Source organism: Gossypium hirsutum, chromosome D09 (genome assembly GCF_007990345.1).
Source record: "Gossypium hirsutum isolate 1008001.06 chromosome D09, Gossypium_hirsutum_v2.1, whole genome shotgun sequence".
In the NCBI taxonomy this organism is placed as follows: Eukaryota; Viridiplantae; Streptophyta; class Magnoliopsida; order Malvales; family Malvaceae; genus Gossypium; species Gossypium hirsutum.
Window position 1 is genome coordinate 46,060,183 of NC_053445.1, and position 14,077 is coordinate 46,074,259.

Consider the following 14,077-nt stretch of genomic DNA (forward strand, 5'->3'; position numbering starts at 1 on the left):
TATAGTACAGGTACCAAAATGTGATAAAAATAATTTTAAATACTAATATGAAAAAATAAGTATAGTTGAAAGACCAAACAGTAAATAAAGGCAAGTTTAAATAAAATCCAAAGATATATTTGACTTGCAAGAGATGGTACACAGCTAGGATTTCCAAATTCGATTAGAAATATTAAATAGAATATTTAGAAATTAAAAAAGATCAACACGATCTACTTTTTTTTTTTTTGTTTCCAATAAATTATGCATAAATATCGCCTAATTTCAAGTTTACTTGTAAACAGGATCATAATATTAATATAAAATGTATCTTTTCCATGATTTTGACCTAAATTCTTTTGTCTTAACAATTATTGTTTATAATCATCCTCTATTCTTTAATTTAATTATTTTTAAAATTATAAAATTTAATTTTTGACATACATGAAATTTATTACATCTATTAATTAGCTTTTTTTTTCAAAGTAATATGTAAAATTATTAAGTTGGTATGATATTAAACAAATGATAATGTGTTTACCGCATAAGATTTTTGAAAATATATAACTTATGTTATGTTGGTTACTAGTGTAATAACGTGAGAAAAAAAAAAGCTTATTTATGGCATATGCATTACAATAATTAGACATAAAATAAATAATAATTAGTACAGATCTAAACTTAAAATTAGAAAAATAAGTAAAAACTCTTGTAAAAAATAAGAGCTCTTCAAAATAAGCGGAAACTTTTCCTTCTCTTTACTAAAAATAAGTCATGAAGTTGAGGTTAAATATTACCGATTTAATTAGTTTATTGTTAACTCATATATAAAACATGTGTAAAAAATAATATTCCTATCAGACTTAGCATCAATTAATTAACAGTTACTATTCGATCATCACTGAAATTTTAAAATTTGAATAGTATAAAGATTAAAAATGACCAAATTAAACTACAAGAACTAAACCTACAACTTACACATAATATAGAGGTTGATAACATAATTTTGCCTACTACAATAAAATTCTTTGTCGAGTTTAAATATCAAAGCTAACTCAAAAAAAATTTATTTGATTTCGTGTTTAGTTTCACAAACTAACTTGTAAAAATTAAAATAAAATAAACAAATTAATCTAAAAATAATTAAGTATTTAAAATTATAAAAATACATGTCATCAACCACAAGTGAATCAGTACAATAATTAATTTTGGTGTCTCATAAAAAAGTAACACTAATTGTAACACCCCTTACCCGAGACCGTTTCTGGAGTCGAGCACGAGGCATTACTTAGCTTATCTTACCAGTTCGGAGCATAAAAACTAGGTTTGAAAATTTATTTCATTATTCGCAGTAAATCTGTCTAATCGCGCAGCAGTTACTAAATTAATTATAACTTGAGCTAAAGAACTCGAAATTTAATCCCGTAAATTTTCCCTGAAACTAGACTCATATATCTACTCACCATAAAATTTTTAGAATTTTTGGTTCAGCAAATTAGTACAGTTTATTAGTTAAAGTCTCCCCTGTGTCACCACCAGACTGCCCTGACCTCTAGTCACTAAAAATAAGTTTTCTCGCTATAGGATTTTCATATGAAGTTCTTACTTGTTTCTATAGAAAAATAGACTCATTAAGGAATCTAAGCATGTAAATTTCAACTCATAACCATTTTTGTACAATTTGTAATTATTTTCTAAACTCAGAATAGGAGACTCCAAAAACAGTTCTGACCCTATCTTACTAAAATTCACATATCTTAAAATATAAATTTCTTTTTTCTACACCGTTATTTTTCCATGAAAATAGACTCAACAAGCTTTAATTCCATATATCATTCACCCTCTAATTCATTTTATACTATCTTGGGTGATTTTTCAAATTCACGTCACTGTGCTGCCTGAATTCTGTTTCTTTGCAAAATTTTATCCTTTCATAATTTCCATGCATAATTTATCACCTAATCTTTCATAACAACAAACACCTTCATCCTTAATCATTTTAATAACCATACATCATCAACTACTTACACATCACTCATTGTTCATATTATACCAAAAGTAGCTAAGTTTCTATACATGCCATACACAAAACAAAACGTCTAACTATACCGAGTTATTTCTTTGATAGTGTGATCGACCTCCGACGTTTCCTTCGATCCCCGAGTGGTTAGATAAGTACTATAAGAAGAAGAAAATAAAGAGATTAAGCACTAGGCTTAGTAAGCTTACAAGCAAATAAATCACAACATTCAACATAATGGATAATTATGCATAATATCATCTAACATCATAAATTTCTTTACTTCTCAATTTCTATCTTCTTCTTTATTCCTTTACCTTCTTTCTTACCTGACCTTTCCTTTTTCATAAATATAATCTACTTTTCCTTTGCTGTTAATTCACTGTAATTTAACTCGTATTCTGACCCGTTGAACCACTCGAAATACTAAGGATACTAGGGTCATTCCTGTCTATCAATACCCTGCCAATGTCATGTCTTTGACATGGACTTACATGAATTATTCCTGTCTCCAATGCCATATATAATATGGACTTACATGGCTCAATCCTGTCTCCAAAGCCATATTTCTAATATGGACTTACATGGCTCATTTCTGTTCTGTCCTGTCAACCCTAATATCCTAACATTCCTAGGGTTCAACCGGGGCTTTCTAACACTTTTCCTCTATCACTTCACCTTAAATTCGACTTTAAATATTTTCATAACATAAATATATAAATGCTGAAAATTGACAATAATAATGTAAAATAAAAGAATATTGCATTTATTTACTGTAAACTTACCTCGATACAAAATGTGACTAAAGTTTACAATTTAGTCCTTTACTCTTTCTTTTCCCCGATCTACTCCCGAATTTCGCTCTTCTTGATCTATAATAGCAAATTTAGCTTATTTAATATCAACATTTATCAAAACAACCCTTTACTCAAACTTTGGAAAAATCACATTTTTGCCCCTAAACTTTCACATATTTGCACTTTTGCCCCAAGGCTCGTAAATTAAACTTCATCCTATTTTCTTATGTTTTATGACATACTGATCATTTTTCCCTTCTATGACAACATCAAATTCTAATTTAATCCCTTATCAATACTAATTTTATTTTTGCATTCTAACTCTATATTCTCTCTTAATTCTTACTATAAACTCAGTTTAATTCTTCAATTTCCCCATAAATCCCTAATTTCGGGATTCTTTCAATTTAATCCCTATCAATTCAAAACTTATATTTTATTTTACAAATCAATCTTTTACTAACTTCTAACTTAAAATTCAATCATTTTAACCTCTAGTTCATCAATTAATTCAACATAACTCATGTCTAACAATCTACTAACTTTCAAAATATCAACATAAATCAAGTAGTATTTATCTCTAGGATTCCAAAAACTCAAAATTATAAGAAAAAGACTTAATTTGACTTACCAATTGAGCTTGGAACCTTAAAACCTTAAATTCCCCTTTTTCTTTTTCTTTCTTTCTTTCTTTCTTTCCTTCCTTCTCTGCCCGTTTTGCTCTCTGTTTCTTTCTCTGTTTCGTCTCTTCTATTCTGTTTCTTTTCTTTCTTTTTTTCTATTCTTTCTTTTGTTTTATGCATATATATAATATAATATAATATATTAATGATAATATAATATAAAACATAATCATTACTATAATATAATAATATTTTTTTAACACATAAATATCTTAGATTTTTATACTTATGCCGCCTCAACTTTGGAAAAAGGCATAATTGCCTATTTGGTCCTTTTAACTTTTCTTTAATCTATAATTAAACTTTTATCCCTATTGCAATTTAATCCTTTTTCATAATTAACTATCGAAACATTAAAATTTCTTAACGAAACTTTAATATTATCCTATTGACACTCCGTAAATATTTATAAAAATATTTACGGCTCAGTTTATAATATCGAGGTATCGATACCTCGTTTTCGACCCAATTTACCTAATAATTTCTTTTAAATCACAAAATTCACTAATTCAAAAATATTTCTAACTTCTTCATCGAATTTAGTGATCTCAAATCACTGTTCTGACACTACTGAAAATTGGGCTGTTACACTAATAGTATACTAGAATAATTTGTATAGCATTTAATAACTTCAATGCTAAAGTGAAAAAAAAAATACTAAATTAGAAAAAAGTGTAAAATTAAACACCAAATATTATATTAAACCATTTATTAATAATCAATATTAATATTTGATATAACATAAAATTTAAAGCATCATTTGACTAAATATTTAATTTTTATTTTTTGAATATCAAATTAAGGATATGTTTTCTCCAACTCGTCTGTAGGTTTAAAAACTTACACTATTGACATATTAAATAGTTATATTCAATAATAATTTATTTTTAAAAAAATAATTATTAATTAGATAATTTATTTTAACTAGGAATTTTATTATATGCGTATATATGTGAAAACAATATATTTTTACGTTTAAAATTTAATATTTTAGTCATAATTTTCACTGATAAATGATTTGATTATTTTTAAAATATTGATAGTTAAATTTAACTCTTTCTAAAATAATAGTATTAAAATTAATTAAAAATAAAAACTAAATTAAAACATATATATAAATAGTAACACATTAATGTGTTGTTATCAAAAACACTTTCTTTTACAAAAAAAAACCAGCAAGGAAGAAAAAGTGGAAATACAGCAGAGTGACACGTGTAAAATACAGTTCGGGGTACGAGCAATCCTTTCTTTGCCTCTCTCTGTCTCTCTCATATGTATTTGAATGTTCAAAAATTTTAACATTGTCTTTCTCTCTCTTCACTCGCACGCTCTCTTTCCTTTCCCTTCCCTTCCCTTCCCTGTCTTCGACGGTTCTAACGGACCACTTCCGCGACTCCCTTCTTTATTGCCCCCGCCGTTGTCACGCTCTCAGCTAACTAATTTATTTCTTTTTTTTTTCTTAAAAATTACTGAACTTTCTCAGTTTTTTTTCCCTTCTGTTTACGAGATCTCTATTCTTTTTCTCTCCACATTGCTGCCTTTTTTTTTTCTTCTGGATTTTCGAACTAGATTTCTTCGGATTTCCTGTTTCTTTTTCTCTTTTGTTGGTTAAATGAATGGAAATGGAGACATTTGGGCAACGGAGGCCTAAGATTTCCAGCTTCCCTTCTGATCAGAGCTTAGTCGATTTGCTACCTTCAACTGCCCCTGCTTCATCCAGAGGTTCCATTTTCTCTTCTTTTTTACGTATTTTTGAACGAGGTTTTCGTTTGTTTTTGTTGTTGAGGAATCCGAGGCCAAAAGTTTTTTTTTTAATTTTGTTTTCTTTTAGTTATATGAAGATTCCGTAGTTGCTTTTCCATTTTGAAAATGAGTGAATTACACTGTTAAATGTTAAGTTTTAATCCACTACACTATTCTCCTTACTCTCTTTCTTGAAATTCTAGTTCATTTTTTTGTTCGTTTCTCTTTCTAGCATGCATTTACCTTTTGTTTGTTTTAAAATTTGTTTTCTATGCCCTGCTTCTAGCATTTGCTTGTGTTCGTTGAAGTTAGTCTTTTTCTAACTACTTTCTGACTTTTCTCAGTGTCTGTAGTGGTATAAACATGATTTTGCTTGTTTTTCTTGGGTCATGGTGAGCCATGATTGCTTCGCTTCGCTTCGCAACCGAAATTTATTTCCCCATTCTCTGATTTCTTGCTTTATTCTTCTGCTTATTACTACTTGTTTAAACACTTTTGCAAAGATTGAATCTAGATTTGGGGTTTTTATGCCCAGGTTGATTTTTTTGTGTGTGTGTGAGAGAGAGAGAGAGAATAATTCTTATGGTTTTTACCCCGTTATGTTGATTTGATGAATTTTTAAGCGTAGCTTCTATAATAAGTTTAAATTTGCCCCTTTTTTTATTACTGGAACAGCTATCTAAAACTTTTATAAGGATCTATTTCCAGGAAACAGGCTGCTTCAGAAACAGAGAAAATTTCCAAAATTGGCATCTGATTCTAGTTCTTGCAGTAGTGATACTACAGAGGAAGATCAGGTGTGCTGCTCTTTTTTATTTTTATTTTTCTTGTTTCCATTATTGTTTTATATGGTAAGGCTTATCTTTCCTAGCATTAAACTCTTTTAGCTCTGGATTCTCCTGATTTTTTTATTTTTATATGAAATGATTCATGAGGTAATGGTTAATAAACAATTGTTTCGGGTTGTTGCAGTTAACGTTTGAGTTGACTTGTAGATCTTCAAAACAATCAACTGGGACACCAATGAAGAAGTTGTTAGCGAAAGAGATGACAAAAGAAAACGAATCTAGAAGACGACCACCAAGTGTTATTGCTAGATTGATGGGTCTTGATGGACTGCCACCTCAGCAGCCTGGCCACAAGCAGCAAAAAAGAAATGAGAATAGTCATGAGAAAGTTCAGAAGGGTAGTGCATCTTATAGTTGGCAATCTTCTAGGAAAAGCTCCAAGGACGAGCAGGAATTTAAAGATGTTTTTGAAGTTTTAGATGCATTAAAAATGGAGGGTGCTAGTTTCTCTTCACAAGGAACTGTAAAGTCAAAGCTTTCTGATACTGAGGTGGCATTTATCCGGCACAAGTTTATGGAGGCTAAACGTCTTTCAACTGATGAAAAGCTTCAAGATTCTGAGGAATTCAATGATACCCTTGAAGTTTTAAACTCCAACACCGATCTTCTGCTGAATTACTTTCAACAACCAAATTCATTATTCACTAAGCATTTGCATGATTTGCGAGTGCCACCCCAATCCCATTGTGGTCGAGTATCTGCTATGAAGTCATCGCATACTCTGAACAATGAAAATTGTTGCTTTGCACAAAGAACTGGGAGAGAAACTCAAATGAAGCTCCACTGTAAATCTCCCATGGGGCATCAAGAAGATTGTTTGAATCACTCTTATGGGAGATATACTGCTCACAACCCCCCCAAGTCACCGGTGGTTCAATTAGAAGAGAAAAATGGGCCAACTATTATACCCACAAGAATTGTTGTCTTGAAACCAAATCTTGGGAAGTCACAGAACTCTTCTAGAACTGCTTCATCACCTTGTTCCTCTCATCATTTTCCATCCAAGTGCACAAGGCACTCAGAAATTCTAGGTATCCAAAATAAGGAGGCAGAAATTTGGGGCAAGAATAAGGTTCATCAAGATACTGGGTTTTCAAGGTATAATTCTAGAGACTCTAGGGAAATGGCCAAGGAGATTACTAGGCAAATGAAAAATAGCTTTAACAATAGCCCAATTACAATTTCAACCTCCAGGTTTAGAGGATATGCAGGGGACGAGAGCTCATGTGATGTATCTGGATCTGAATCTGAATCTGCAAATGATTCAGATGTAACAACGGTATCCTACAGAGATAACATTAGCTGGAATAAGCGACGACATAGGAGGTCATCATCCCGTTCTAGTGAATCATCAGTCAGTAGGGAGGCCAAGAAGAGATTGTCTGAGAGGTGGAAATTAACGCACAAGTCTCAAGAGGTGCACATGGTTAGCAGGGGCAGTACACTAGGTGAAATTCTAGTGATTCCTGGAAATTCTAGTGGCCCAGTTGGTGTGGAAAGATGCAATGAGATTGGTAATCATGTTAGGCCCGCAGTTTTGAATGAACCATTAGGTATTAGCAGTAGGGACGGTTGGAAGGATGGTTGTCTTGGTAATCTTTCAAGATCACGATCTCTTCCTGCTTCATCTACCAACTTTGGAAGTCCTGGAGTAAGCATCCGTCCTGAAAGTCTTCGCAGAGATAAGAATGTGAATCCAAAAGAGGGTTTCATGTGGGACAGAAACAAGGCAGTAAAAGGCAATTTCAATCAGAGGGGAGCTCCATTACCTAGCAACCAAAGATCCAGTGTTAAGAAATCTCAACTTCTGGGTCGTAGTTGCAGTAGTAGTAAGGAATACAGTGACACTTTAGCAGATTCTAATGTCACCCCATATCAAGTAAAGCAAAATATAGAAGGGGATAAGCAATCTGAAAACAATGTTTCGGTCTCAGGGGCTTCTAGCTCTGCCATGGATTCAAGTTCAGTTCTTGAAAATGCAGCCGATGTCAATGATCAGAATAAGCCCGTGCTTTCTGAACCTTCTCAGATGGAATTATCACCTCCTGCTTCTTTGAATCCTGCTATAGTTTCTACTAGTGACCTAGATAATTTGGACTCGCAGGTATTTCTGAATGGTGTTTTTGTTTGATGCGTCTATTCTGATCATGCTCATGGTGTTGCATACTGGTTGTTATTTGTTATATTTGACAAACTGGGCAGCCTTTCCCTTTCAAACAAAATTCTGAATATGTTTTAATGCACAGTATAGCTTTACAAGATGGACTTCTACGTTTTTATGTCATCTTTCTTTCCTGGTCAATTTTAACCGAACACATCTTTATGTGGTTTCTCCACTATTAGAATCTTTTTTTTATTCTTTGGTTTTCTATTCTATCATTCCGTTCTACTATTGAGTATTTTCTTTATCTGTTGCTTTTGCCTTGTAACATGCACACACGGGATGTTTGCTCAATAACAGTCTATATTCCTTAAATTGCGCTGTTAGCAATATATAGATCTTTTTTTTTTCAACTGACTACAGTTTCCCATAGTTCTGTTGGAAATTTGCTTGAAATGGTTACCTCAAAATCATTGTTTATAGAATTATAGATTATAGAATTGTTAAGGAGAAATTTCTCTACTCAGTTTGACATATGAATCTCTCTTGTAATAATCTCCAGGAACCATCCGAGGGACCATATAAGCAAACCACACCGCGTTGCCCTGTATCTGAACTAGAATCTCAAGCAAACTGTAAGGAGGCAGATCAACCTAGCCCAGTCTCAGTTATAGAAGCTCCTTTTACGGATGATTTATCATCTGGTTCTGAATGCTTTGAGAGTATTAGTGCTGATCTCCATGGTAATTTAATGATGGTTTTAGTTTTGTTACCATTTGTATTTGGCTTCCATTTGGACTAGAAAAGCCATTGCTTTTTTTTCCTCCTTTTTACTAGTGTTTATTCTTTCAGAGCTTCAGATGCAACTTCGACAATTAAAGCTAGAATCTGAAGCATATGAAGATGGAACTTTGCTTCTTTCGAGTGATGATGATAGCAATGAAGTGTCTGTCGGGTTTGCTGAGGAAAATGGGAGACCAAAGGCTGAAGAAAATTGGGAATCTGTATACATTGTTGATGTCTTGGTTGGTTCCGGAATTGATGGAGCTGAACTGGATACCTTCATAGCTGCATGGCATTCTCCAGAATGTCCAGTGAATCCGCTAGTATTCCAACAACTCGAGAAAAAATATTGTAGCCTAAATTATAGGTCAAGGGCTGAAAGAAGGTTGATGTTCGATAGGATTAATTCAAAGATACTGGAGATGTATCAAGAATACAATGACCAACCCCCTTGGATGATATCTGGAAAAAAATCATTCCAACATGGAACATCAGAGAGCTTGAAGATAGCCTGCACAAGTCACTAGTAAGCCAAAACAAGATAAGGCAGATGGATGTAGGAGAGATGGTGCTTGCAGGGGAATGTCTATGGTTAGACTTGAGATGGGATATTGATACAATAGGACGGGGAATCGAGAGGTTGTTGGTAGATGAACTAGTAGCTGAGGTATTGGCAGGTTAGTAAAGATGCCTTTGGTTTAGGAAATTTATATACAAAATGCTGGAATAGGTCGGATATATGATCATTCATGACTGTATCAATAAGTTCTACATTTTTACACCAGCAAGAATTATGGAAAACCCAGAGTATCAATATAGAATTTGGTTGAAATGTAAAAAGTTAGGTCTGGATTTGGTAGAATTTGTTAAATGACTAAAACTTTTTCCCCATGAATTTCAAAGCCCATATTCAATTAGCGATGAGTTGAATGCGACGTACTTTTAAAACGAATGCATCCCACTGTTCAGCCACTTTTAAAATATTCCTCTATTAAAGCCATCTCCCAATATTTTCATGGAATGGTAACTTTTTTTTATAAAATTAAAAGAAATGGAAAATATATCTGAGAAGAGTTAAATATACATAGGTGAAGTAATAATAAGTTATCATCATATTCTCTCGAAGTAAAGCAAGAAGACCATAAATTGTGGCAACATATTATTTAAGTTATTATGGTTATGTCCTATGATTGAAAAGGTATATTTTATGAAATTTATATACGCCGTGCAAGAACAGTTGCAGTATAAAGAGTCCAGAGTCCTTTAGGGCTATTGCAGCAGCAAAAAGTCCCGAGGCAAATTGGCTATGAAGATGCTTCAGCTGGCCGAGGAACAGACTGCCATCCAGTAAACTGCTGTACTATATGTTTAAGAGCTTCTGACGGAGGTTCCACTGTCCAAGTAGGGTAGTATTCACTTGGATGAAACATGTTGGACATAACATTCTCGGTCAACAACCCTGCTTGGGTCCCGGTCAAAAACAAATCCCCTTCAGACCTTATGCAACCGCTGCAAGCTTCATCCTTGTCTGCAGCCTGTATAACCAATACATCAAATGATAATTTTCTATTCATTAAGTGTCAATGGTTACAAGCCAACATGTATATGGCAAAATTGAGTATTTGCAGGAAAATAAAATAAATTATTTGTGTCAGAACATGTTTTTCTTCATCAATTATATCTTCATCAGTCAAACTAATACTATGCAAGACATGCCGAAAATGGAAGATGCAGATCCTTTCTTTTTATAGGATCTTCCACACTTTTTTTTCCTGCCTCAAAATTTGTGCCCCATGGGGAGTTCATGACTTTCTAGAGGAAATGTTATCGACATTTTAGGCAGTCAGAAGATCAACTGATGATATGCAAAGAGAGTTTATAGCTTCTCAATCCAAGGGAATGGCAAACATGGGTTCCAAAGTAAGACTCAAGGGAACATTAAGCAAGGCAGTAAACTGTTTTCTTCTTCAAAAGCCATAAAGTTCAGATACCAAATGATTCTTCCTGGTAGCATAAGCATTTGCTCAATATACCAAATTTAGAAACAAATCAAGAAGAGATACCTTTTCATGAAGATACTTGAAGGCCACCTTCTTCTGCCCTGCTTCGTATATATTGCACTGAGAGTATATCTGACATCATTTAGTAAATTAAACTGTTATCTTTTCGCCATAAGAAGGTTGAAATGATGAAACCTTGGAAAGAAATTTTAGAATGGTAGGAGAATGATCACCTGTGATTCCACACTGGCACAAACTGCATAAATGCCCCAATTTCTAGTGTAATTATTGTACAAATGTACCTTCCCATATCTAACACGAGGATGGCGTTGCCGAGTCCCATCGAAAAAGCAATGGTGAATAGTCACCCGGATACACCTATCACCGACATGAGAAGGGTCTGCTCCAATAAGCATCGTCTTGTCATGCTGTGCAAAGTGACACCTGAGAACCCAATTAACAATTTCATTTTGTGTTAACTGCTGTTATTTTCCCTGAAAATAATATACAATACCTGGAAACAGTAATATCAGTGCTTCCTCGGGTGATGTCTATCAACCCATCATCATAATCGTGAAGGCTGCAACGGTCTATCCAAATGTGCTTGGAGTTGGGTTTTATTTGGATCCCATCGACATCTGGTCCTCTACCACCTTCAAACTCCAAATTGCATACGATAACATGCTCACATTCCTTGAGCCTCAAACCTTTCCCGGTGAGTTTTATCCGTTGGCCACGTCCATCAATGGTCTTATAAGATGACACACTCAAGGTAGAAGAAAGATGAATGGTTCCTGAAACTTCAAAGACAATCCAAAGGGGTTCTTTTCTGCGGCAACCATCACGCAGCGATCCTGGTCCATCATCTACAATCCCACAGCAAAATTACTTCTACTTTTACTTTAAAGAAACTAAACTATCCACAGTCAATTTCCATACTCTACACAAGGGATCTCAAAGGCCAATATACCACTCAAATGATCAATTCAATAATTTGTAACCCAACCAACAAAAGAAGGTTCCCCACAAAATTCAACTTAAATTGACCAATATCCAGAGCCCTAAAACAATCAGCAATAAATATTTAATCTGGAATTCTAAAAGATGTAGCTAAATGGGGCTTCAATTTAACTTCAAAACTCTTATTTCATACGCAGACAAAACGGAATTCCAAGCACAACCCACCTAGGAGAACTTCAATAGTTCCCCAATCAACCCCCCCCCCCAAAAAAAAGCTTTTTTTATTTTTATTTTTATTTTTTGTGGTTAACATAGCCAACGAAATAGAAAGGCGAAGGAGTTATACCGGATAAAGTAGTGACAAGGTAGATAGGACCGTGCAGCCCACCAATGGCGAAGCGACCAAAGCCCTCAGCTTGACCGGCAAGAGCTCGAAGACTAGAGTCGACATTTAAATAAGGCAAAGAGTGAGGCATGTGGGGTTGTGGCATGTAGCTTGGGACATAAGGTTGGGGAGATATATAGTAAGGAGGGGTAGGCGTTGGGTGATGGTGGTGGTTACGGTGCTTGCGGTGGGGGTGAGCGTTCCCCATTTATGGTTGTAACAGCTAAGCTGATGAACGTTTAGGAAATTGATTGTTCTGCAACGGAAGAGCCTTGGCTACATATCCTTTAATGCACCAATGATTTTTTGCCGACAAAACATTTTGGGGATACCTACGATACTTGGCGTCTCAATTGATTTATTATAGATTGAATGTGAAGATTTCCGAGTCAAGTGAAAGGATGGAGAAGTGCTCACCGTCGGCCCAATTTCATCTGATTTAGACTATTAATATTTTTTTAATAATTATTTTTATTAATATCAATACTAAACATGGATTTTTTTAATAAATTTTGATTTAATTAAATTATATATATAAAATTTTAGTAGTGGTTTAATTATGCACCTCAAACTTTGATTTTAAATAATTATGAAAATTTAAATAAATAAATATATCTAATTTATTTTTATATTGAATTAATATAGTTATTTGTGTATGTAATATTATGTTGCTAGTGGTTTGTAAAAACTTAATCAAATTAAAATATCATGTATAAAATTACACAAAATCAAAATTTATATATAATATTATACATAAAACTAAAGTTCATGGATAATTTTGATATTTATTCCTTCAATTTATTTATTAATCCTTAAGCTACTATATTTTGTTTAAACAATTATACCATATTTGTAGTTATATTGGCTCCTAGTCGGTCGTTTTTTACTTACGGAAGTTCTTGATTTTAAGTAAAAAAATATTTGGGATTTTTAAATTAATTTGTATTCAATGTTGATGTGAATTTAATAATAAAAGTTTATTAAATAAAAATAAAAAATATTTTTTAAAAGTAAAGTAAAATAATATTTTAATTTTTTTTAAAAGTGCTTACATATAAAACACATTTAATTACTCTTTTGAAAATTTTAATGTCTCTTTTAAATTTTATGTTGATGTTAAAGTGTATATAATTCCTATTGCGTCAACAAAAAATTATATAAGAGCTTGAGATTCAAATTTTAGATTTGGGGCTTATTTAATTTAATTACAAAAATAGTTTAAGGGCTTGTTTAAATAAAATCTTGTAGTTTAAAGGCTCTTTTAGTATATTAACAAAAAATATATGTAAAAATTGTATTTACTAAAAGTTTACCTAAAAAATTAAATGAATATTCAATTGAAATGATAGAGTCAAAAATTTAAATTTAAGGTGTCGATTCAAATCTTATCATAATTCATATGTGAGTATCATACATTGTCATTAATGGAGTTTTTAGATAAAATGATTTTTTTAAATATAGAAAATAAAATGCAAATTACCTTGTGAAGTTTTTCTATAAAAAAATTATATATAAAATTAAAAGTATGTATTTGGTATATAAGTAGTGTACTTTTTCTATTTCACTAATAATCTTAAAAAATTGACATGAATTTATTTTTAAAAATATTTTATTATATCTTTATAAAATATTTGTTGACGCTTGTGGAGTTAAAAATCCGCTAACAGTATGCCAAATAATTTTTAAAAATTAAAATACATATAATTTTTTCTTTCCTGCATGGGAGTTTTTATATAAAAAAGAGACATTATTATGCGAGGATGCGGATCATGAGATTA

General features: G+C 32.4%; 2 protein-coding genes across 3 annotated transcripts; one reads left to right on the forward strand and one right to left on the reverse strand.

Moving 5' to 3' along the window:
- The first annotated feature begins 4,763 nt into the window (after positions 1 to 4,763).
- LOC107891021 (uncharacterized) lies at positions 4,764 to 9,849 on the forward strand. 2 transcript variants are annotated; one of them, XM_016815650.2, is made up of 5 exons: positions 4,764 to 5,201; positions 5,931 to 6,019; positions 6,195 to 8,174; positions 8,734 to 8,914; positions 9,024 to 9,849. In XM_016815650.2, exons 1-5 carry the CDS (start codon positions 5,096 to 5,098, stop codon positions 9,479 to 9,481), a joined length of 2,814 nt encoding a protein of 937 aa, XP_016671139.2. In that variant the 5' UTR covers positions 4,764 to 5,095; the 3' UTR covers positions 9,482 to 9,849. The 2 variants fall into 2 exon arrangements, with proteins under 2 accessions (XP_016671139.2, XP_040956903.1); XM_041100969.1 differs by having other exon boundaries at positions 4,775 to 5,201; positions 6,218 to 8,174.
- A 194-nt stretch (positions 9,850 to 10,043) lies between these two features.
- Positions 10,044 to 12,725, reverse strand: LOC107891022 (probable pectate lyase 4). The gene is made up of 5 exons (XM_016815651.2): positions 12,261 to 12,725; positions 11,469 to 11,820; positions 11,188 to 11,398; positions 11,018 to 11,086; positions 10,044 to 10,489 (listed from the first exon to the last, which is right to left on the reverse strand). The coding sequence occupies exons 1-5, from the start codon at positions 12,505 to 12,507 to the stop codon at positions 10,259 to 10,261; spliced, it is 1,110 nt and encodes a 369-aa protein (XP_016671140.1). The 5' UTR covers positions 12,508 to 12,725; the 3' UTR covers positions 10,044 to 10,258.
- Between the last annotated feature and the right edge of the window lie 1,352 nt (positions 12,726 to 14,077).